Below are 25,630 nucleotides of genomic sequence, written 5' to 3' on the forward strand. Positions count from 1 at the left end.
TTAAAAAAAGGAAATTGTGCCGTCTGGTTTGCTAAATATAAGGAATATTATGTATAGCATTTACTTTTCTTTGTACTTTTACTCAAGTATGGAAATGTATTACTTTTTCCACCACTGTACTTAAGTACATTTAAAATAGGATACTTTTAGACTTTTTCTCAAGTAGTATTTTACTGGGTTACTTTCACTTTTACTTGAGTCGTTTTATATTAAAGTATCTTTACTTTTACTCAAGTATGACTATTGAGTACTTTTCCCACCTCTGCTCATTGGTACATGACTGTTCAGTCTGTTGAAAATTCCATCAATGAAAATAAGGATTTCTTGGTCCAACAAGTCAGTTCTTCATATTTCTGCCCTGCTAGAGCTGCCTCGGTCAACTGTAAGTGCTGTTATTGTGAAGTGGAAACGTCTAGGAGCAACAATGGCTCAGCCGCAAAGTGGTAGGCCACACAAGCTCACAGAACGGGACCACCGAGTGCTGAAGCGCATAGCACGTAAAAATCGTCTGTCCTCGGTTGAAACACTCACTACCGAGTTCCTAACTGCCTCTGGAAACAACGTCAGCACAAGAACTGTTCGTCGGGAGCTTCATGAAATGGGTTTCCATGGCCGAGCAGCCGTACATAAGCCTAAGATCACCATGCGCAATGCCAAGTGTCGGCTGGATTTTCTTTATAACTTTTAACCTTTATTTAACTAGGCAAGTCGGTTAAGAACAAATTCTTATTTACAATGACAGCCTACACCGGCCAAACCCCGACGACACTGGGCCAATTGTGCACTGCCCTATGGGACTCCCAATCACAGCCTGGAATCGAACCAGGGTTGATGTTAAGCTTGTCGCCATTGGACTCTGGAGCAATGAAAAAGCATTCTCTGGAGTGATGAATCATGCTTCACCATCTGGCAGTCCGACGGACAAATCTGGGTTTTGCGGATACCAAGAGAACACTGCCTTCCCCAATGCATAGTGCCAACTGTAAAGTTTGGCGGAGGAGGAATAATGGTTTGGAGCTGTTTTTCATGGTTCAGGCTAGGCCCCTTAGTTCCAGTGAAGGGAAATTGTAATGCTACAGCATACAATGACATTCTGGACGATTCTGTGCTTCCAACAGACCTTTTCCTGTTTCAGCATGACAATGCTCCATGCACAAAGCGAGGGTCACAGAGAAATGGTTTGTTGAGATCGGTGTGGAAGAACTTGACTGGCCTGCACAGAGCCCTGACCTCAACCCCACCAAACACCTTTGGGATGAATTGGAACGCCGACTGCGAGACAGGCCTAATCACCCAACATCAGTGCCCGACCTCACTAATGCTCTTGTGGCTGAATGGAAGCAAGTCCCCGACAGCAATGTTCCAACATCTAGTGGAAAGCCTTCCCAGAAGAGTGGAGGCTGTTATAGCTGCAAAGGGGGGACCAACTCCATATTAATGCCCATGATTTTGGAATGAGATGTTTGTCGAGCAGGTGTCCACATACTTTGGTCATGGTCATTGCTAATTAAGTCAAAATTAACTGCAATACACTGGTCTCATAGCTGGCTGGCTGCAACCTCTCGTTTTACACTCAATCAAATCAAATCAATCAATCAAATGTATTTATAAAGCCCTTTTTACATCAGCCGATGTCACAAAGTGACATCCACCCCGACTAACCATCCTACTTTCATTTTTGCCTTAAGTAACCATCTGTCCAAATGTAACCATACCAAATGTTGAACATATAACAATTTGAGTGTCCCGGATTTACATTTAAATCAAATCAAATCAAATTTTATTTGTCACATACACATGGTTAGCAGATGTTAATGCGAGTGTAGCGAAATGCTTGTGCTTCTAGTTCCGACAATGCAGTAATAACCAACAAGTAATCTAACCTAACAATTCCACAACTACTACCTTATACACACACGTGTAAAGGGATAAAGAATATGTACATAAAGATATATGAATGAGTGATGGTACAGAACGGCATAGGCAAGATGCAGTAGATGGTATAGAGTACAGTATATGCATATACATATGAGATGAGTAATGTAGGGTATGTAAACATTATATTAAGTGGCATTGTTTAAAGTGGCTAGTGGTACATTTTTACATAATTTCCATCAATTCCCATTATTACAATTCCCATGTACTATATTAGGTCTAGTCTATGAGACCAGGCTGATATATTAGCATGACTTGGCTACACAGAACCATGGCTCTCCAACTGAGGCGGGGCTTACTGAGTGCTCTTTGAAATAGGCGCTGGTAATGCTGAATTCCAACCAAGAGTCCAGGGTTCTTGTCTAAAAGCACGATTTTGACTGCTCATACAGTTCTGCTTCAGTACTCTAGTTTAACTGACACCCGGAACAGAAAGACCATTTCCATACACAGCCACATAGAGAAGTCAGATTTAGTCATCACCTCTGTGCACAAAACATCCATTTAATTAGTCTATTAACTGTTGCTCCCCCCCCCCTCCCATCAGTCACAGCGGAAGACATTAACATAGTTTCTAAACCCAGAGGAGCAACATCATGAGACTTCCGGAACGCTTGGGAAACAGACCAGGTGTAGGTACGCCTACCGGTAAAACATGAGCCTATCACAATAATAAATAAAACATGTAAAGAAACCTATAGGCTATTACACAACTTGTAATCATTACCACATGTCGGAGGCATACAAAATTATTGAATGGACTTAAACGGGTGGTAAAGCCTACGTTCCACAAAATGCGATGTGGTTCAACATGACATCACCTACAAGTGTGATCTTGGTTTTCTATTGAGAAACAGTTTCTGTTTATCCTCATACTGGAAAGGGAAAGGGGGATACCTAGTCAGTTGTACAACTGAATGAATTCAACTGAAATGTGTCTTCCGCATTTAACCCAACCCCTCTGAATCAGAGAGGTGCGGGGGGCTGCCATAATCGACATCCACGTCTTCGGCGCCAGGGAACTGGACTGTCTTTGTTGACATTTTATAGTCATAGGGACATCCTTACCCCCCATTGAAGTTGAAATGTAAAATAGTTAAGGTAAGGGGGTGGTGGAAAAAGTACCCAATTGTCATACTTTAGTAAAATTAAAGTAAAGATACCTTAATAGGAAACTTACTCAAGTAAAAGTGAAAGTCACCCAGTAAAAGTCTCAAAGTATTTGGATTTAAATATACTTAAGTATCAAAAGTAAATGTAATTGCTAAAATATACTTAAGTATTAAAAGTAAAACTGTTAATCAATTAAAATGTCTTATATTAAGCAAACCAGACACAAATATTTTCTTGTTTGTTATTTATTCAGATAGCTAGGGGCATGCTCCAACACTCAGACATCATTTACATAATTTACAAATGAAGCGTTTGTGTTTAGTGAGTCAGTCAAATCAGAGGCAGTGGGGATGACCAGGGATGTTCTCTTGATAAGTGCGTGAATTGGACCATTTTCCTGTCCTGCTAAGCATTCAAAATGTAATGACTACTTTTGGGTATCAGGAAACATGTGTAGAGTAAAAAGTACATTCTTTTCTTAAGGAATGTAGTGAAGTAAAAGTAGTCAAAAATATAAATAGTAAAGTGAAGTACAGATACCCCCAAAAACGTAGTACTTTGAAGTATTTTTACTTAAGTAGTTTACACTACTGGATTAGGGTAAGATTAGAGTTTAGAGTAGGAACGCCCCAAGGATCCCGGATAGTACTAACCAATTATGTCTGAAGGAGGTGCCGCGCGTGGACCAATCACTGGCGAATGACACGAGGCCCAAGTGGAACTTGCGTAGCACGCCGTTTATTGCACCCAATATCCAACTATGCAGCGCTGCTTCACATTAACCATTGTACGGCACTGGGCCCTTCGAAAGAAACTTCTCACTATCAGCTACCAACAATCAGCAGCCATGTCTACACTTCTGATAAACCAGCCCAAATATGCCTGGTTGAAAGAATTAGGCCTGAGTGAGGAGAATGACGGTGTTTACAACGGGAACTGGGGAGGCAAAGGAGAGGTAAAACAAGCAAGGGGAGTAGCTAGCTACCTGTTATGTGGGTCCTGGATTCTAAATATAAATCCAGACATGGTTATAAAACACATGATCTGCAAGCTAACTAGGCCACATAGTAGACTTTGCTTGGTACGTTAAGCTAATAGCCCACGTTTGACAATTGAGACAGATCAAAATGTTACGCAAACTTGTCCGAATAGTTTGTTGCTTTGACTTTTGAGTTTCTTAATTCATTGACATATTTGATAGGTTATACAATGTAACGTTAGTAATCAAATTCAACCAATTTCAGTAGCTATTTTTCAGCGAATGTCTCCACTGCACTTGGTTAGCATAGCAAACTAAGTTAACTAGGTAACGTTAGCTGGTTTACTTTGCTACCTAGACACGTCGTCGAGTTTCTTGAGACTGTATACAGGAACCTACTTTACGCGGTCTAGCTGGCTACCATAACGTTACCTAGCTAGCACATGGTCTCTACAAGTAAAAAAAAAAAACGTGCGACAGATCTACAGCTGTCAAACTATTACATGACACTTACAGACATACAGTACTTAACTAGGTATTTATGAAGTCACTGTAAACTGAACTTCCTGAATTCCTACAGTTTTTCTTTTATCGCTTATTTTTTTGCGCACTGCACATTTCTTACCCTACAGTGACACCTATCGGCCAGATATGATAGTACATAGAAGGTTGAATTTGATTCAGTTGTACTGAAAACGTAGTAATTTACTCTCACTAACCCCCAATGCAATTGTCAGGCAGTATCATGGTATAACCCATCGACATCATTCCCTTTTACTGTATTCTTTATAGACTAATGTATAAAGGGTAAGCTGTATAAGTAGTGGACAGTGTGTTTTGAAAAGTGCACTGCAATCTCAGTGGCTTCAGATAACAATGAAGTATCCAATTCAAAGGCTGTGAACTGTATACAGTCATTTCCCTGCTCCAGTGGTGGGGTGTTCTAATCGGTGTTCCCTCTTCAAGGTCATCACGTCGTATTGCCCTGCCAACAATGAGCCCATTGCCAGAGTACGCCAGGTAATCTCAATAAGGTCTCACAGTTCTATCAGTGTACCACTGTCACCATTTTTAAAATTATAAACCACTTCTACCATTTTGTAATTTAACATAGAAATTGTGCATGGCTCCAATTGTACTTTTCTATTAAATTCTGCTCACCCAAATGTCAACATTGTTTGTTTAAAATGGCCGACCATCTCATTTTCCAAAAGCTTCTGAATGGTCTTGTCTTCAAGGCGTCAGTTGCTACTTGTTCGAGCCAAACCAGGTTTATATTCATAATGCTTCCCTAAAGATCAAAAGTCCAATATTAATCATCTGACCTAGATTCAAAGTTACTTTATATGCTCTTTTTAAAATCTTTTTTTTAAGTCTCTTAAAGGAGCCTTACTGACCCCAATGCAAAACGTTAATGTAGTGAAGTTACTGGATACTGTTTCCTTTGTTCAGGCAACCATGGCAGAATATGAAGAAACTGTACAGAAATCGAGGGACGCCTGGAAGGTGTGGGCAGATGTAAGTATGGTGACTTAACCAAGAATCTGTCTTCATTGCTCATTTCATTTCACCTTAGAACATGCCAACTTTAAAAATCAAATTTTCTCCTCAAATCTAGATTCCGGCCCCTAAAAGAGGAGAGATTGTGCGTCAGATTGGTGACGCACTGAGGAAAAAGATCAAAGTCCTGGGCAGTTTGGTAAGACCTATCACGAATGTGACCGCTGTAGTCTTGGCTGCAATCACACAGTGAAAGGGCTACATAACTAGGATGATGAGATTCATAGTAGCGCCGTAGACTTTGACACAACCATGCTAGAACTTGTTTCTTTGGTGTTTGAGGGGAGAGGACAGAGCCATGCTAATAAGGGATGCAGTACTCAAAATGGAACAGTGCTCAAAAGGGAAACTGTTTTCTGTTTGTAGGTGTCCCTGGAAATGGGAAAGATCTATGTTGAGGGAGTCGGCGAGGTGCAGGAATACGTTGACGTCTGTGACTACGCTGTTGGCTTGTCTCGCATGATCGGAGGTCCTGTTCTCCCCTCTGAAAGTAAGTCTGCAGTTAACAATCCATTAAATATTGTCTTATTTGCCGGAGGGTGGTAGTGGGTTTAACCTGACTAGCTCCGGCGTTCCGCTAGCGGAACTCCTCCCACATTCCACTGAAAAGGCAGAGTGCGAAATTCAAAATATATTTTTTAGAAATATTTAACTTTCACACATTAACAAGTCCAATACAGCAAATGAAAGATACACATCTTGTGAATCCAGTCAACATGTCGGATTTAAAAAAAGTTTTACAGCGAAAACACCACATATATTTATGTTAGCTCACCACCAAATACAAAAAAGGACAGACATTTTTCACAGCACAGGTAGCATGCACAAAGCCAACCTAACTAACCAAGAAACAACTTCATCAGATGACAGTCTTATAACATGTTATACAATAAATCTATGTTTTGTTTGAAAAATGTGCATATTTGAGGTATAAATCAGTTTTACATTGAATCTACAATCACAGCTACCGTCAGAAATAGAACCGAAGCAGCCAGAGTAATTACAGACACCAACGTCAAATACCTAAATACTCATCATAAAACATTTCTGAAAAATCGATGGTGTACAGCAAATTAAAGACAAACATCTTGTGAATCCAGCCAATATTTCCGATTTTTTTATTTTTTATTTTTTACAGCGAAAACACAATATAGCATTATATTAGCTTACTACAATAGCCTACCACACTACCGCATTCATTCATCATGCCCGTTAGCGATAGCAATAGGCACGTTAGGGATAGGGAATAAACCAGCAAAAGATATTAATTTTCACTAACCTTCATAAACCTTCATCAGATGACAGTCCTATAACATCAGGTTATACATACACTTATGTTTTGTTCGAAAATGTGCATATTTAGAGCTGAAATCAGTGGTTATACATTGTGCTAACGTAGCATCTTTTTCCCAGAATGTGCAGATATTTTTACGACACTCAACTATTCTGACCAAATAACTATTCATAAACGTTACTAGAAAATACATGTTGTATAGGAAATTATAGATACACTAGTTCATAATGCAATCGCCGTGTTAGAATTCTAAAAATAACTTCACTACGACATACAGCTTAGTTATAGCGAGAGAGTACCCAAAATCTGGGCGCAAACGACTATTTCACATGTTCGACAGATATATGAAATAGCATCATAAAATGGGTCCTACTTTTGATGATCTTTCATCAGAATGTTGTACAAAGGGTCCTTTGTCCAGAACAATCGTTGTTTGGATTTAGAATGTCCTCTTCTCCAGTCAATTAGCACGGAAAGCTAGCAAAGTAGCGCGAAGCTCTCCTTCCTGAACAAAGGCTCACAACGCAACACGCCTAACGTCCCAAATAAATTTCAATAATCTAATAAAACTATATTGAGAACATACTTTACGATGATATTGTCACATGTATCAAATAAAATCAAAGCCGGAGATATTAGTCGTCTATAACGGCAGCATTTCAGAAGGCAAAACCAGGTCCCTTCACGCGCTCTCCAGAAAACAGGAAACCGGTGACACGTCATGCTTTTATTCGACCCCAGATCAAGTTATACACTCCATTTCTTCTCTCACTGCCTGTCGACATCTAGTGGAAGACGGATGAAGTGCATGTATACTGATAGATATGAAGCCCATTTATAGGCAGGCCCTAGAACAGCGCATCGATTTCAGATTTTCCACTTCCTGTCAGGAAGTTTGCTCCAACTTGAGTTCTGTTTTACAGAACTCAAGTTTTACAAGTGAAAACAGCGCCCTCTGTCCTCAACAGGTTTAGAAAACAAAGTGTGCAGGCTTTTTGCGCCATTCCTGCTCGAACACACCTGATCCTGCTCATCAGTTGCTCACCACGAACTTGTGAACAGGGCCACATATCTAGCATCTGTCCCTGTAGTCTTCTTCATTATAATCTAAAAAGGCTAAACTGACCTTAGATCTGCACTCTGAGATGCTTTGTGGATACGGGTCCAAGACTGGAGGACAAGCCTGCACACACAATACTTTTCCAGGACTGTAGTTGGATGTTAAAGGATCTTGGGATAGGAAATGGTGTGTTAAATACATTTTTGTCAATTTGAAGTAATGTGATGTGTCTTTAGGACCGGGCCACGCGCTGATCGAGATGTGGAACCCTGTGGGTCTGGTGGGCATCATCACAGCCTTCAACTTCCCTGTGGCTGTCTACGGCTGGAACAACGCCATCGCCCTCATCTGTGGCAACGTCTGCCTCTGGTGAGCGCCTATAGGTTCACAGAGTTGACTGTTCTACATTATTGAAATGATAGTGTGTATCAGTCTTTCTCTGCCAGTTTCATTTTGGTGATGTCTTTTAATGTTTACACCATGTCGCAAATAACTTCTGCAAGGGGACAAAGTCTAAGCTATAAGGACTCAAACCTGTTTGAAGGGAATCAGGTTCACATTATGGCGATGTACACGGCTCCTATTCCAGTTCTGAAATGTTTGTGTTGATTTTCCTCTAGGAAAGGAGCTCCCACCACCCCTCTAACAAGTGTAGCTGTAACCAAGTAGGTGTTTTGGGGTATTTTATCAGAGTTTGAAGAGTTAATGCAAATTCTCTTATTTTAGTTACTGTCATGTTGAACAGAGAATGTAGACTACATTTAACATTTGCTCATACTCCAAAATAGATAAGGCTCAATTAGACCACCAAACCATTTTCCAGCAACACACAGATGTTTAGAAACGTGTAGAATTGCGTTAGATTGTGCTCAGTTGTGTCCGTGCGTGTTCCAACAGAATCGTGGCTGAGGTGTTGGAGCAAAACAACCTGCCAGGTGCCATCTGCTCCATGACATGTGGTGGCGCTGACATCGGGTGAGTCCCCTCCCCTAGTGACGGTCTTCTGTCCTTTCTCCCGGTACACTATTCCCTAGAAATACAAAAGGATTGTATTGGGTGTAGGCATGGGCAAGAGGGAGTGTCCAACATATTTCTTACACTAGTCTTTTCCTTTCGACCACACAGCACAGCAATGTCGAAAGACGAGCGCGTCGACCTGGTCTCATTCACTGGCAGCACCCACGTGGGCAAGATGGTGGCCATGTTGGTGCAGGAGAGGTTTGGTGAGTCGGAACCTCATCGTCCATATTTTTTTTCACCTCTCAACCAAACTTGACCACATTTGGGACGCATTGCTTATTTCTTTTTTAAACATGACTTAATAGTGTTATTTTTGTACAGGTCGTAATTTGCTGGAGCTTGGTGGAAACAACGCCATCATAGGTAAGGGCGTGAAGACACTAGCTTGTTGATGATACTGGGACGTTATACATGCATGAGCAGACATATTATGATTTGCCTCAGAGTAGCTAGCACAGAATGGTATGATAATAATAGCCTGTCCATTTAATTTCTCAGGAATTGTGTATATACGATTATGTTTCTCAGTTGGCAATATGTGTGTCTTCAGTGTTTGAGGATGCTGATCTGAACCTTGTGGTGCCTTCTGCCGTCTTTGCTTCTGTGGGAACTGCTGGACAGCGCTGCACCACCACCAGGAGGCTGGTAAGTAGACGGTAACATATAGACCACTATGATGGTAACATATAGACCACTATGATGGTAACATATAGACCACTATGACGGTAACATATAGACCACTATGACGGTAACATATAGACCACTATGACGGTAACATATAGACCACTATGACGGTAACATATAGACCACTATGACGGTAACATATAGACCACTATGACGGTAACATAAAGACCGCTATGACGGTAACATATAGACCGCTATGACGGTAACATATAGACCGCTATGACGGTAACATATAGACCGCTATGCTCCTATCTGACCAATGCAACACACACATGCAGCAGTCACACTCTGAACTACAATCCAAGGCCCTGTTTAAATTATTTTACACTCCTTTCTCCTTTAAGTTACTGATGACTTTGTTTTAGATGCTGCACGGAAGCATCCATGACGTAGTGGTGGAGAGGGTAGCCAAAGCCTACAAACAAGTCCGCATTGGAGACCCCTGGGACCGTAAGTGCTTCTGTGAAATGGATCAGCAAATTCTGTTCAACTTCCATACTAAGATGGCTGAACATGAGACCACAATACAAGTGTGAATAACATGGTGCATGTTTTTAATATAGACGCCCCCCTTTTCCCCTACAGCGAGCACTATGTATGGCCCGCTCCACACCAAGCAGGCTGTGGACCAGTACCTGGCAGCCATCGAACAGGCTAAGCAACAGGGTGGCACTGTAGTGTGTGGAGGAAAGGTACTGTGCTCCTGCTGTGTACTTAGAGCACCTCTGTGTGATGTGGGCTGTTAGGAACACACCATATGAAGAAGTCTATATTCTTTATGTAGTCTAAAGGTCTCTTGAAAAATCTATTTTATCTCAATGAGAAAAACCTGTTTAAATAAAAGTAATGTTTATTTTCCATTATAAGAGGACACACCTTAAGTTGACAAGTGACACTTGCACTACACAATCCTTTACTCTTTTAGCTCCAGCACAAATGATCAATGGATCAATTTGGAACCCAGTAGAAACCACAAATAAGACTACAAACCGTTATCTGCTAATGTACGCAATAGCTGTCAAATAAAACCTGAAAAGTGGGAATATCAGAGTTTGTTTTGGTTGCCAGGTGATGGATCGTCCTGGAAACTACGTGGAGCCCACCATCATCACAGGGCTGGCTCACGATGCGCCCATTGTTCACACAGAGACCTTCGTCCCCATCCTCTACGTCCTCAAGTTCCAGGTAGGGCATCCATTACCTTCTGTCTCAGTAGCCTGGTTAAAGGAGATGTAACACTGCACTTAGTCTGGTTCAACCAGGTAATCTGTACCCTGTGCAATGTTGAAAACCAGAGAACTGGCTCATTTTGATTCCTGGTTATTCGGAGGGGGGGGGGGATCAAATCCCTGCTAACTCTTATCTGTTGTTCACTCAGACTGAGGAGGAGGCGTTTGCCTGGAACAATGAGGTCAAGCAGGGCCTCTCCAGCAGCATCTTCACCAAGGACATGGGCCGAGTCTTTCGCTGGCTGGGGTAAGAGCTGGGTGTTGTGAATGAAGAAGTCCTTCTGGGGCGACGTGGTCCCGTGTGGCTCAGTTGGTAGAGCATGGCGCTTGCAACGCCAGGGTTGTGGGTTCATTCCCCACGGGGGGACCAGGATGAATATGTATGAACTTTCCAATTTGTAAGTCGCTCTGGATAAGAGCGTCTGCTAAATGACTTAAATGTAAATGTAAATGTTCCTGAATGTTAGTGGGATTTGGGTTGTGGCTTAGGACTGGGTCTTAGCTTGAAAACAGGTTTGATCCGCTTGATGGACAACAAGAATACTCAGTCTCAGGTGGACCACCGTACACAACGCAATATAGCATCTAGTCTAAGTGGTGTAGTAGACATTGGAAAGTGGAGGTAGGCCTATTCATTGGAAATATGCTTTCTTCCTCTAGACCTAAAGGATCAGACTGCGGCATCGTGAACGTCAACATTCCTACCAGCGGAGCTGAGATTGGAGGAGCCTTCGGTACGTTGGCTGTCTGTCCTTCTCTGTAGACTTCCCTGTGTGCATTAGGCTAACTGCTGACATGTGTGTGTGTTTTGTTTCCAGGTGGGGAGAAACACACAGGAGGTGGACGGGAGTCAGGCAGCGACTCTTGGAAGCAGTACATGAGAAGGTCCACATGGTGAGTGAATAAAATAAATGCTCTCTGCCAGATCACACCCCACTGGAATATTTCAGTTTGTTCCACATCTCATCTTTATGGCAGACCCTCTATCACAGTTGGAACACTGCCATGTAAATTCTTTAACTCATAAGCCGCAAATTCACTGCACTATAAACCATGGTTTTACCTGGGTCTCCCATCAGTATATTTGGGTTATCATACTCCTTTTATAAAGGGTTGGAACGATTACAGACTATGTAATTGAGCACTGGGGGGGAAATGGATTCTTGATTAACAGTTTTCTTATTCTAACTGTTCTTCTCCCCCTTCAGCACTATCAACTACAGCAAGGATCTTCCTCTAGCTCAAGGAATCAAATTTGAGTGAAGCGGGCACACAAGGAACCAGGACCCAGTCAACCTTGATGAATCCACAAGGGAAACAAACACTAACTAACCATTTGGACTTTGCATAGTTTATTCTCCAAAATGCTAAACTTCTGTCCTAGCAACTTTTACAATCAGAAGATGAATTGGACTTGGCCAAGTGGGGCAACCGGGTGCGTTTTGGGTTGGTCATGGTGGTGGAAGTATATATTTTTTTTATGTGACTAGGGGTTGGTTGGAAATAGAAAATTAATACTCCCATTTTTCTATTGTAAAGATGTTACATTTGGCTGAAACGGTCAAATAGAACTAGCCATCCTAGTTGTGTGCACTTTGTTTGTAGCACTTAACTGTAGTACTTAACTCTGCTTTCTAATACTGTACCAGGTGCTTTGTACAAATAAATCATGCCTTTGTTTTGGAAATATGTCTTATTTATTTTATCAGATTTTTATTGCAGAAGGCAAAATAATTTGGCAAGCACGGATATTTGTGTGTGGCACATGTTGAATCACATCACTTCCCATTTCACATGATTCATTAAGGGGTGTAAAGGTGCATGTAGCCTAATATGGTCCATCTGTTACATAACGCAATACAAACGTGACATGCCTGCCAACAAGTGTTAGTACAGTGTGTACTCGCCATATCTTGGCTCCACTAGGGGCACCATGGAGCCTGAAATAAAGGTTTATCCAACTCCTCTTCTTGATGCTCTGCAGTTGGCGTCGGGATGATGGATAGCAACCAGCTAGGGAAATGGCTCTTATTGCTTTCAAATGAATGATTCCCAGATTTCTTACATAAACCACTGGGCTGGGATGGTTTGGTCGGTGGCTGACTGTCAGGTAATTTAACGAATTCATGATAAAACACAGGTCGAGAAGACAAGGATGTGACATTGCTATGTTGTGACGGCTAGCTAGGCTAGTTATGTTAGCCTCGGCAGAATTGAATACCAATGAACGTGGGCAGTCTTGACACGTAGCAGTAAACACAGGCAGATTTGAAGAAGAGAGTGGATAAAATCCAGGATCTGCATGAATGTAAATCGGGCTGCCGTAGCATGCACTCGGCAGGTTGTTTGTGGAATGTTTTATTGCACATTTAGGTAACTAGTTAACTAACAACGTTATACAGCTGGCTAGATGTCAGCTCAGCCTCTGATGTGACACGTGTGAGAAAGGGTGCACAGAATGATACGCGCTGTATGAAACTTGTCAGTGAATGCAAGAATTAATAGAAACGTCGTTATTCCTCAAAAAATATTAGTTAATTCTGTTCTACTTAATTCATAACACTTTTAGCTACCTGACAACTTCAGATGGGCTAGGACGTGTGTAGAGCCCCACGGTGGATGTCTCAGAATACCCATAACATCTAGCTGTTAAAAAGGGAAAGGGTCCCAATTGTTTTTCCACCATCAATATTTCCCATAGGGTATTTTAGAAACACTTAAAAATAAGGGCTGTGTTTCATGTAGGCGTACACTGGCGTGATATTCTGATAACCATGCGAATCTCCCTCGGACAAGGTGCCTTATCAATATATTCTGCCCTATTCACTCTCAGATTCGAAAATGCTAATTAGCATCAAAGTAGACATCATGCAAAACTACAAATCCCTGCAAGTCATCTCTAGCTGACATCTTTGCTAACAGGTATTGTTTCAATTTAAAACTTGCACAAGACAGTTCACAGAATTGTCCATTTAAATACATTTAGCCAATTTATTAATGACTACATATAGCTAACATTAGATAGTTAATCCAGAGATTCTTACCTTTGCCTCAATTTATCAGTCTCTTTCAGATCTTGGCATTTGTAATTCTTTAAGATAGCCACATTTAGCATTTCATTTTGGGGGGGGGGGGGGTGGGGGTAAACAGGCGTACATATTGATAAGTCTCCTTGTCCTAGAGACATTTACACAGTTATCAAAATGTCACACCAGAGTAGCCTACACAAAACGCAGCCCTTATTTCAAGTGTTTCTAAAATCCCTTATGGGAAAAATGAATGGTGGAAAAACAATTGGAACCATTTCCCTGTTTGACCTCCAGGTTTAATGGGTATTATGACTCATACTGTGGTAAACTGTAAACAACATGGATATGATTCGTTAAACTGATCTGATATGGCATACTTACCAGGTACTGCTTTATTTGTCCCTGTATGAACATGTGGGTGAAGTTAAAAAATCCATGAATGTTCTGCAATTTTCTGTCTTTCTTTTGCAGATGATATCTACTTGATGGATTCCCGTGAACATTATTATTAGAATGCAACCAACTGCCTCAATCACTGAAGACTGTTTGACAAAGTATCACCTTGCTTGACAGAACAGGTGCTTCTTGTGAAGGAGGCCTCCAAACTGTCCTCGATTTACTGAACTGGAAAGCAAAATGAAGACATCCCAGACCATAAATCATGACTCTGGTTTACCTGTCGATTTTTGACGGACGTATAAAATAATCACTTGATGTTTCGGTGTGTGTCTGCAGGATACTGACTCTCTCTCTCTCTCTCTCTCTCACACACACACACACACACACACACACACACACACACACACACACACACACACACACACACTAAAGGACAACTTCTTGAATCAATCCAGAGTTCCCAAAGAGGACCGTCACAATGTTTTCGGCTCTTAAGAAGCTGGTGGGCACCGAGCCTGGCCAGCTAGGAAACAAAAACATTCCAGCTGGTTTGCAGTCAATGAACCAGAGCCTACAGAGAAGGTTTGCCAAGGGAGTACAGTATAACAGTAAGTCATTCAGCTCTTGAAAGTGATATCAAGAAGACCTGAAGCCCGGGATGTTGTTTTAAAGTAATTGTCCAGTGGAAATCTCACTTTCATATTCTGTTCATATTCTGTTAACTCATAACCAAATAATGTTGTTGACTCGTTCTACACTCGTCTTTATGGCCAATGCAGAAATAGGAGAAAAAGAAAACACTTGAAAAACCCTAAATAATTCTTGCTATGTCGTCATATGACTTCATGTTAGCTAATTTTATAAACAGTTTGACTTTTTCATAATCTGTGCTCTCACAGAGCTCTGGTAGTGCAGTGTTGTAGGACTACATTAGAGAAGATCATTAAAAATGAATCATGGCTATCTGATCACCTTACCTACTGGTCTATTTTTCTATGGGGTCGAAACAAGTATTGTCTGTTTAGGCCTTGTCTTTTGAATGTCAATAACATTGACATGTTCCATACCGGCAGCAGGATGCTTGCAGCCATTCATTTGGAAGGAATATTATGTTTTACGTAAGCTATGTACCTGACTGTTTCTGCACTCAACAACGTTGTCTTATCTGACTACTAAAGCAGAAACATACTGGCACACAGGCTGTTTCACATTAAAGGGTTAGTTCACCCAAAATACAAATCAACTAAATTTTATGAAGAGACCTACCTAGAATGTAGTGTTTGGACCTGGAGAGTTAGCCACCCAAGATTTGGGTTTGTTTATTTAGCTATAGCATTAGCATTGTCTGCTCAAATCAATAGGGTCCCAGTTAGCATACTCCAGTTAGCATACTCCAGTCTGCGTACCTCGGCCTAAATTCCTCAGGAAGAGTTCAAGCACTTCTTTGATTTCTGTTATTGTTGCATTCTCTCCACGAGGGTCTTAAATAATATCACAAAAATTCCTCCTTTCTATCCCCCTCTCTCTGTCTCGTTTAGTGAAGATCATCATCCGTGGAGACCGGAACACAGGAAAGAGTGCCCTATGGCACCGACTACAGGGGAAGAAGTTTCTGGAAGAGTACATCCCCACACAAGAAATTCAGGTCTCCAGCATCCACTGGAACTATAAAAGTAAGAAGATGCTGTGTGTTTGTGTGAGAGCCACACACTAGTGGTCCTCTGTAGCTCAGTTGGTGGAGCATGGCACTTGCCACGTCAGGACAGTGAGTTCGACTCCTGGCATCACCCATACGTCAAATGTATGCACGCATGACTGTAAGTCGCTTTGAATAAATGCGCCTGCTAAATGGAGTATACTATAATGTTATTTGTACATGGCGTCAAGTCTATTAGCTATAATGTGTATTGTATGAAGAAAACAACTGCCCAAGTCTTTCAAAAGCGCTTCCACAGAGAGAATAGCATCGTAGTATAGACCTATAAACTGAGATGTGACTTTTAAACAACATCGAAGGATTAAACAAACCTTCAGTTTTTCACCATAGGAATGTTGAAAGCTGTAGTCAAATGTTCCCAAACTGTTGATTCAGAATTGTCTGACTTGTTACATTTTTCTTTTTATCAAAGGCATTTTAGTGATTGCCAATTGTGTTTTTTCCCTCTTAGCGACAGACGACGTTGTCAAGGTGGAAGTTTGGGACGTGGTGGACAAAGGTGAGCCTACAGTGTTGCTCAATGTGATTTGCTGTAAAGCAAAAGTGACCAATGTCATCTGCAGTAGATTGGAATGGATGCAGGCTTTTGTTCCAGCCAAATAGTATTTTCATTTCAGATTAATTTAATCTGGTGTTACTGCATTGTTTGGTTAAAACAAAAGCCTTTACCAGCATTGCGTCTCTGCAGAAGTGCGTTTACGTTTGGCCAACCACTTTTTTAAAGAAAGCTTACTTAAGTGTTCCTGTTGAATGTAAAACACACATTCAACAAAATTAGGTATTCATAAAAAAACTGTGTAGAATCTGTAGTTTTGTTCGCATTGAATTCCATGGAATGGAACACTCAATCTGTTACAAATACACTGACATCATTTAAGCTATAACACTGCCATATTGTTCTACCTCTGTCTGTCCATCTGACTGTCTGTCTTGATTAATCAGTCATTTCAACGAACTAAAAAACATTTCCTGATTTTATTTTTGCCATTTGTGTTGGTGTTTTCTCATGCATTTTTCACCTCCTGTTACCTCTGTAGGCCAAAAGCCTCCTCCTGAGGGCTTAGGTGAGAGGTAGCCTAGCCTGTGGTATTGTGAACTAGTCTAGACTGCCTGTGCAGCTAGGACGGTCCTAACTTGAGATCTACAACAAAACTTCCACTTCTGTGGAAATCTCCCATTTATGTCAATCTGTTATTGATATCAATGTGTGATTTATTTAGTTGCACTTGTGTATCTCAAGTAGGAATCAGCCCTTGCACTGACTTTGACATCTTGTCCTGTGTGGTGTGCTTTCTGGAAACATATTCTGGGCTTTATATGGAGTGCTGTGTGGCCATGTTGTTGCCATGGTCAATGGTTTTGTTCTATTGTAAAAAAATAAATAAATAAACTTGAGTGGTTTGGTGATAAGTAGCCTAAATGAAGATGACTGTACCATGAAGTGACTCTGAAGGGTTGGGATTAGAAGGCCTATGTGGTAGAATAGTGGTGATAACATTAAAGTTAGACCAAGCGATATGACAATATCACCGTACAAAGCAGGGCAACTTCCTGCTTACAGAAATGAACAACAACCAAATCTGCCAAGATTACTGCCGCTATTGTCTCAACGGAGGGCATCAATTGAAGAGATAAGTCTTGGCAGATTTAAATGATGTGGTTGTTGATAAATGTAATCAGGAAGACACCCCGCTGTGTATGATGTCATGTTGCTGAGTTTACCTTTAATGTAGACTGTTGATGGAATAGTGTGCATAATAATTCTATTGAAATAGCGCTGCAGGTAGATGAATGGCTTTGTTTTGACATTTCTCCTCCTTAAATGACAGGTAGTGAACACAGTGGAGAGCTGAATATATTAGGTGCCATTTTGAAACCGTGACCTGCTTTTCTGTCATCTTGATAATAAATACGATACAATACGATATACTTTATTGTCCAATTACATGGACATTAATTTCGTGAAGTCAGCATACAAATACAGAAACACAACACACTATAAATAGACTTTATGATTCGGGTGGGACAGCCTCTTTCTGCCAAACAGAATGTCAGCTGAATGAAAAACATTAAGAAACTATTTTAAGTTTCTCTGGATCACAATAAACCTGGAGAAAAATATAACTTGCTTTCCTATATGCGTTGCGGTTGAGCAAATACCCATATTGATAAATGATCAATATGTTTGACACGTGGAATTGATTTGCACATAAGCCTAAATATTTTAGCATAGTTACCCACTGCTACTTTAAGTGTGTGCTGTCTTTCCTCTTATGCATTTTGGTATGCTATACGTCCTCTGTGTGAAACCACGGTAAGTGCCTCTCCTTAATTGCTTTTCTGCCTCGCTAATTGTAATCTCCTGTTTTCCCAACCACTGCAGGGAAAGGCAAGAAGCGAGGAGAAATGCTGAAAACGGAGAATGAACCCCAGGAGGTAAGTGCCATATGATTGTTAATCATCAATAACAAATTACCTTCATTTCTTACCTTGTCTTTTAAAATGCAACCAAAAGAGAATCCCCCTGCTTTGAACAGCGCTCATAACAGAGCTTGAAGTCTCCTTAGCCATGTCAACTGTGTATTATGTCCAATATAGCACGGCTAAGGGCTGTTCTTAAGCGCGACGCAATGCGGAGTGCCTGGATACAACCTTTAGCCGTGGTATATTGGCCATGTATCACAAACCCCCGAGGTGCCTTATTGCTATTATAAACTGGTTACCAACGTAATTAGAGCAGTAGAAATTAATGTTTTGTCATACTTGTGATATACGGTCTGATATACCACGCCTGTCAGCCAATCAGCATTCAGGGCTAAAACCACACAGCTTATAATAAGTTATATGCCATATTTTAGTAATTGCAATGACAAGAAATTGACTTCAAGATTCTGTCGGTTGGAAGATGGTTTTTATATAACCATTTTAGTATCAACCTTCCATGTAAATGAGTTGGATATAAATTATGTTTCATAAATCATATATAGGCCTTTATTTATTGATATATATATACACACACAGTGCATTTGGAAAGTATTCAGAACCCTTGACTTTTCCCACATTTTGTTACGTTACAGCCTTATTCTAAAATTGATTAAATTAATGTTTTTCCTCATCAATCTACACACAATACCCCATAATGACAAAGCGAAAATTGGTTTTTAGAAATACCTTATTTTTAGAAATACCTTATTTACATAAGTATTCAGACCCTTTCCTATGAGACAAACTGTTTTCAGGATATACCTATTTCCAGATGTTTCTACAATTTGATTGGAGTCCACCTGTGATAAATTCAACTGATTGGACATGATTTGGAAAGGCTGTCTATATAAGTTCTATATAAGTAAAAACCAACCCATGAGGTTGAAGGAATTGTCAGTAGAGCGTCGAGACAGGATTGTGTCGAGGCATAGATCTGGGGAAGGGTAACAAATTTCTGCAGCATTGAAGGTCCCCAAGAACACAATGGCCTCAATCATTCTTAAATGAAAGATGTTTGGAACCCCCAAGACTCTTCCTAGAGCTGGCCGCCCGGCCAAACTGAGCATTCAGGGGAGAAGGGCCTTGGTCAGAAGGTGACCAAGAACCTGATGGTCACTCTGACAGAGCTCGAGAGTTCCTCTGTGGAGGTGGGAGAACCATCCGGAAGGACAACCATCTCTGCAGCACTCCACCAATCAAGCCTTTATGGTAGAGTGGCCAGACGGAAGCCACTCCTCAGTAAAAGGCACATGACAGCCCGCTTGGAGTTTGCCAAAAGGCACCTAAAGGACTCTCAGACCATGATAAACAAGATTCTCTGGTCTGATGAAACCAAGATTGAACTCTTTGGCCTGAATACCAAGCGTCATGTGTGGAGGAAACCTGGCACCATCCCTACGGTGAAGCATGGTGGTGGCAGCATTATGCTATAGGGATGTTTTCAGCAGCAGGAACTGGGAGACTTGTCAGGATCGAGGGAAAGATGAACTGAGCAAAGTACAGAGAGATCCTTGATGAAAACCTGCTCCAGAGCGCTCAGGACCTCAGACTGGGGCGTTGGTTCACCTTCCAATAGGGCAACGACACTAAGCACATAGCCAAGACAACGCAGGAGTGGCTTCGGGACAAGTCTCTGAATGTCCTTGAGTGTCCCAGCCAGGGCCCGAACTTGAACCCGATCTAACATCTCTGGAGAGACCTGAGAAGAATGGGAGAAACTCCCCAAATACTGGTGTGCCAAGCTTGTAGCGTCATACCCAAGAAGACTCGAGGCTGGTATCACTGGCAAAGGTGCTTCAACAAAGTAAAGAGTCTGAATACTTATGTAAATGTTATATTTCATTTGTTTGCTTGTCATTATGAATTATTGTGTGTAGATTGATTAGATATACTTTTTGAATACGGCTGTAACTTAACAAAATGTGGAAAAAGTCAAAGGGGTCTGAATACTTTCCGAATGCTCTGTACATAGCTCTGAATATCAATGAATGAAGGCCTAGTGGAGAATGGTTTTCTTCTCTGTTGTGTTACTAGAATGAGATGGCTCTGGATGCAGAGTTCCTGGACGTGTACAAGAACTGCAATGGAGTCATTATGATGTTCGACATCACCAAACAATGGTAAGCCTCTCTGTCTTTCTCTTCTCTATCTCTCTCCTGTCCTCTTTCATTTTTATAGATCACTCTCTTTCTCCCTGTCTGGCTTTCTTTCTGTTTCTCCTTCCCTGCCCCCAACACACATCATGTAAATTGACTTGGGCTACAGGGCAACTAGACATTCAAGAATCCAATTATATCTGGGTCAGTGTGTGACGGCCAGTGATACGACTATCTGACCCAGGTCAGTGTGTGACGGCCAGTGATACGACTATCTGACCCAGGTCAGTGTGTGGCAGCCAGTGATACAACTATCTGACCCAGGTCAGTGTGTGACGGCCAGTGATACAACTATCTGACCCAGGTCAGTGTGTGGCAGCCAGTGATACGACTATCTGACCCAGGTCAGTGTGTGGCAGCCAGTGATACAACTATCTAACCCAGGTCAGTGGGTGGCAGACAGTGATACAACTATCTGACCCAGGTCAGTGTGTGGCAGCCAGTGATACGACTATCTGACCCAGGTCAGTGTGTGACGGCCAGTGATACGACTATCTGACCCAGGTCAGTGTGTGGCAGCCAGTGATACAACTATCTGACCCAGGTCAGTGTGTGGCAGCCAGTGATACAACTATCTAACCCAGGTCAGTGTGTGGCAGCCAGTGATACAACTATCTGACCCAGGTCAGTGTGTGGCAGCCAGTGATACGACTATCTGACCCAGGTCAGTGTGTGACGGCCAGTGATACGACTATCTGACCCAGGTCAGTGTGTGGCAGCCAGTGATACAACTATCTGACCCAGGTCAGTGTGTGGCAGCCAGTGATACAACTATCTGACCCAGGTCAGTGTGTGGCAGCCAGTGATACAACTATCTAACCCAAGTCACAATGATGTGCACAGAACTGGGGGAAAAAGTATCTCTGATTATTAGTGTCTGTTTGAAGAGACAGAACTTGATAACCCACATTTAGTTGACTCTTTGTGAATGACTTAAACCAAGGCTTATTTTAGTAATTGTTGTTCAGCTAGCTTTCAAATCAAATCACATTTTATTTGTCACATACAGGTGTTTAGCAGATGTTATTGTGGGTGTAGCAAAATGCTTGTGTTTCTAGCTCCGACAGTGCAGTTAGTGGTTTGACAAGATATTGTATTTCAGTTCACTAATTGACTTTCTGTTGCTCTTGATAAGAAAAATGAAAGGTTCCCAGTTTTGCATCTCTAGATAGCCCACCTTTACTAGTATACTTTGCATATTGAAGAACCACACAAGATTGACAGTACAGTACATCGTCAGTTATTGAGACACGGCCACCCTCTTCCTATGCATTTTTATAAATCTCAAGTCGGATTGTTTTTGAATCCCTCCTTAATTTGTATATTTATTAACAATTAACTTACTACAATACCCTTTCATTCTTCCCTCTAGCTTATATTTTGCGCTCAAGTCATGGGTCTATTTCACAGGACATTTGACTACATCGTGCGGGAGCTGCCCAAAGTGCCTACCCACGTGCCCGTCTGTGTGCTGGGCAACCAGAGGGACATGGGCGAACACCGGGTTATCCTGCCCGACGACACCCGAGAGTTCCTCTCTCACCTCAACAGGTAGGGGGTGCCACAACTGCCGCGGGGTACATTCAGTTGATTCATTCTGTTACTCTCAAGGAGTTATGATGGTCAATGCTTTGCAGGAGTGTACCACTTGAGTGTTTTATTCTCCAATGGTAAAAGTGTACAAAACTCTCTACCCTCCACTATCTATTACAGCGCTACACCACTCACCTAGTCCTTCACATGTAGAAATATCTGTCTCGGAGGGCCACTTTTAAGGGAGTTTTGCGCTGTAACCCCTGAACTAACCATATTGAAATCTCTAGCTTTGTTAGTCTTTGTCAATAGTCTTCATGAAACACATTCCTGATCAGTGATGTAGTGGTGAAAAAAATACGTGGCTATACTGGCTCCCTATACTTTCAATGCATTTTTCTGCAAAAGGTGGGTGAACTGCGTTACTTTCGTTTACCCTCCGCTACACCACTGGTCCTGATATGTCCTCTACTTGCTTTGCATTTGCAGGCCTCCAGGTTCTTCTTACATCCACTATGCTGAATCTTCCATGAAGAATGGCTTTGGTCTCAAGTACCTGCACCGCTTCTTCAACATCCCCTTCTTACAGCTGCAGGTCAGTCCAAATAAAATGGCCGCTTCTTCAACATCCCCTTCTTACAGCTGCAGGTCAGTCCAAATAAAATGGCTGCTTCTCCAACATTCCTATGGAATATGTGGAAAAGGCCCCCTTTTTCTCCTAGATTGGTCCTTTGAGCTGCGTATATACGAGTTGCCCCTAATTACTGATACAGGGTCAGATTGTCCCGTTTGGCTCAGTTGTTAGGACATGGCGCTTGCAATGCCAGGATTGTGTGTTCGATTCCCATGGGGGACCAGTACGGGGGGAAAAAATATGAAAATGTAGGCACTCACTACTGTAAGTCGCTCTGGATAAGAGAATCTGCTAAATGACGACAAAAATCAACAACAAAAAATAAAATAATAATTATCCCCTTAAAATCTCTTAAGGATCCGCCCCTTTTTTTCAAATTTTCACCTAAAATGACATACCCAAATCTAACTGCCTGTAGCTCAGAACCTGAAACAAGGATATGCATATTCTTGACACCATTTGAAAGGAAACACTTTGAAGTTTGTTGAAATGTGAACTGAATGTAGCAGAATATAACACATTAGATCTGGTAAAAGATAATACAAAGATGTTTTTTTTGTACTATCTTTGAAATGCAAGAGGAAGGCCATAATGTATTATTCCAGCCTAGGCGCAATTTTGATTTTGGCCATAGATGGCAGCAGTGTATGCGCAAAATCTTAGACTAATCCAATGAACCATTGCATTTCTGTTCAAAATTTTGTCTTAAGACTGCCCAAATGTGCCTAATTGGTTAATTAATAACTTTTCAAGTTCATAACTGTGCACTTTCCTCAAACAATAGCATGGTATTATTTCACTGTAATAGCTACTGTAAATTGGACAGTGCAGTTAGCTTAAATTCTTGTTAATCTTTCTGCCAATATCAGATATGTCTATGTCCTGGGTTACTTACAACCTCATGCTAATCGCATTAGCCTACGTTAGCTCAACCGTCCCGCGGGGGACCCACCAATCCTGTAGAGGTTTTAATGGTTTACGGATAGGTGAAGGGAAGGGTTGTCTAATCTTAGACCTACAACTTGTACCTCAAGCTTCCTTCGGATGCAGTTTAGTCCAAACAAAATGGCCTCCATCAAGGCCCAATTTGTCATATATGGCATCCCCTCTAACCATGAGCCCTCTTTCTATTCATGATTACTTCATCAATGAGTAACACAGGGAAAGAGAAGCCAATACTCTTTTTAAGTGAATGATGAACTACCACCCCAGTATGTGTCAGATGATCAGACTATTTTAGACATGGCTTCGGTGTTGTGCATCGATGTCTTGAGAGTAGGGTATAAATATGCGGCACGCCCTGGCTTGCTATTAGGTTCAACACTGTAACTTTACTCGTACGAACGCTGCCCTGTCCACGGTTGGTGTTAAACATTTACAGAGTCATTGTTCATTCAGTGGTGTTACATTATTCAAGGCGAAAATGACATGGGGCACGGAGTCCTGTATCCTCTTCTCTTCTTTGTCGTAAATTTGTCGTATGTACAAGATACATACGTTATACACTGTCCAGCGAAATGCTTACTTGCAGGTTCCTTCTCGACGATACAACAACAATAAGAAATAATACAAGAATACGAACATGAAGTTAACAGCTCAGTAGAATAGAATAAAATGTTTAGTGTAAGTATAGTACAGGAAGGTACAATTTAGTATAGATATGGACCAACTTTTCCTGGATAACCTGACGTCTTTATCTTTTCCCCCCTTTCTTGTTCTTTCTGAAATGTATGGTTGAACACCTGGGCTGAATCTCATAAATGTTTCAGTGCAAGGTAGTATGGCTTCTCGCCTCCCTTCTTCACAGATCTGTTTCTCCGTAAGTTCAGAGGGAGGTGGAAGCAAATTAGAGACTGGAGTGTAGGATGAGGGAGGAGGGGATCAGAGAGAAAAGGGAAGAGTGGAGGATGAAGGGATAAGAGGGTGGAAGGGAAAGGTTGCCTCGTGACTTTTGAAAAACTCAGATAATTGCCTATACTAGCGTAGAACAACGCTACATCTTACCGTTACCGGAAGAACCAGATTTTGCACGGAAATAAAATGTTGTTCCATTATTTATGATGATGTATGACAAATGAGGACCCTAGAATGTGACATTGGCAAACTACAGATCTCATGTATACATCAGAAGAGGAGATTTCACTGTTGTTAAATGTTGTTTTAGGAATTTCTATCTTTTTCTCAAGGGATTGAATTTCTTGACTGCTAACTACAGATATAGGCCTAGCTCAGGCATCACCATGTGAAACCCTTCACTACAGATATAGGCCTAGCTCAGGCATCGGCATGTGACACCCTTGACTACTACAGATATAGGCCTAGCTCAGGCATCGGCATGTGACACCCTTGACTACTACAGATATAGGCCTAGCTCAGACATCGGCATGTGACACCCTTGACTGCTATCTACAGATATAGGCCTAGCTCAGGCATCGGCATGTGAAACCCTTGACTGCTATCTACAGATATAGGCCTAGCTCAGGCATCGGCATGTGAAACCCTTGACTGCTATCTACAGATATAGGCCTAGCTCAGGCATCGGCATGTGAAACCCTTGACTGCTATCTACAGATATAGGCCTAGCTCAGGCATCGGCATGTGAAACCCTTGACTGCTATCTACAGATATAGGCCTAGCTCAGGCATCGGCATGTGAAACCCTTGACTGCTATCTACAGATATAGGCCTAGCTCAGGCATCGGCATGTGAAACCCTTGACTGCTATCTACAGATATAGGCCTAGCTCAGGCATCGGCATGTGAAACCCTTCCGGATGGAAACTCTTAAGAGCTTGAGTGCCTCCGC

General features: G+C 41.6%; 2 protein-coding genes across 3 annotated transcripts in view; both read left to right on the plus strand.

Moving 5' to 3' along the window:
- The first annotated feature begins 3,774 nt into the window (after positions 1-3,774).
- On the plus strand, positions 3,775-12,561 carry aldh7a1 (aldehyde dehydrogenase 7 family, member A1). Its single transcript, XM_055875404.1, has 18 exons — positions 3,775-4,003; positions 4,994-5,047; positions 5,480-5,545; positions 5,646-5,726; positions 5,954-6,077; positions 8,178-8,310; positions 8,562-8,606; positions 8,839-8,916; positions 9,067-9,164; positions 9,283-9,324; positions 9,512-9,606; positions 10,011-10,095; positions 10,231-10,337; positions 10,714-10,830; positions 11,024-11,121; positions 11,535-11,608; positions 11,693-11,768; positions 12,083-12,561. Exons 1-18 carry the CDS (start codon positions 3,809-3,811, stop codon positions 12,135-12,137), a joined length of 1,623 nt encoding a protein of 540 aa, XP_055731379.1. The 5' UTR covers positions 3,775-3,808; the 3' UTR covers positions 12,138-12,561.
- A 262-nt stretch (positions 12,562-12,823) lies between these two features.
- LOC129818982 (rab-like protein 6) overlaps positions 12,824-25,630 on the plus strand; it is a 37,000-nt gene continuing 24,193 nt past the window's right edge. The window contains exons 1-9 of one of the 2 annotated variants that reach the window (XM_055875402.1): positions 12,824-12,984; positions 14,375-14,481; positions 14,735-14,910; positions 15,841-15,975; positions 16,471-16,517; positions 18,399-18,455; positions 20,538-20,623; positions 22,070-22,210; positions 22,682-22,787. In XM_055875402.1, coding sequence (XP_055731377.1) covers positions 14,781-14,910; positions 15,841-15,975; positions 16,471-16,517; positions 18,399-18,455; positions 20,538-20,623; positions 22,070-22,210; positions 22,682-22,787 — 702 coding nt within the window. In that variant the 5' untranslated portion in view covers positions 12,824-12,984; positions 14,375-14,481; positions 14,735-14,780. Of the gene's footprint in view, positions 12,985-14,374; positions 14,911-15,840; positions 15,976-16,470; positions 16,519-18,398; positions 18,456-20,537; positions 20,624-22,069; positions 22,211-22,681; positions 22,788-25,630 lie in introns of both variants that reach the window. The other variant, XM_055875403.1, reaches the window with a different exon arrangement.

Source organism: Salvelinus fontinalis, chromosome 21, assembly GCF_029448725.1.
Source record: "Salvelinus fontinalis isolate EN_2023a chromosome 21, ASM2944872v1, whole genome shotgun sequence".
NCBI lineage: Eukaryota > Metazoa > Chordata > Actinopteri > Salmoniformes > Salmonidae > Salvelinus > Salvelinus fontinalis.

What these genes read in the sequence shown, in the direction of transcription:
- aldh7a1 (XM_055875404.1), top strand. Translation starts at nt 3,809, where the DNA reads ATGCAGCGCTGCTTCACATTAACCATTGTACGGCACTGGGCCCTTCGA. An exon ending in TGTGGTGGCGCTGACATCGG is followed by an intron (nt 8,917 to 9,066) that starts GTGAGTCCCCTC and finishes TCGACCACACAG; the next exon opens with CACAGCAATGTCGAAAGACG. An exon ending in TACATGAGAAGGTCCACATG is followed by an intron (nt 11,769 to 12,082) that starts GTGAGTGAATAA and finishes CTCCCCCTTCAG; the next exon opens with CACTATCAACTACAGCAAGG.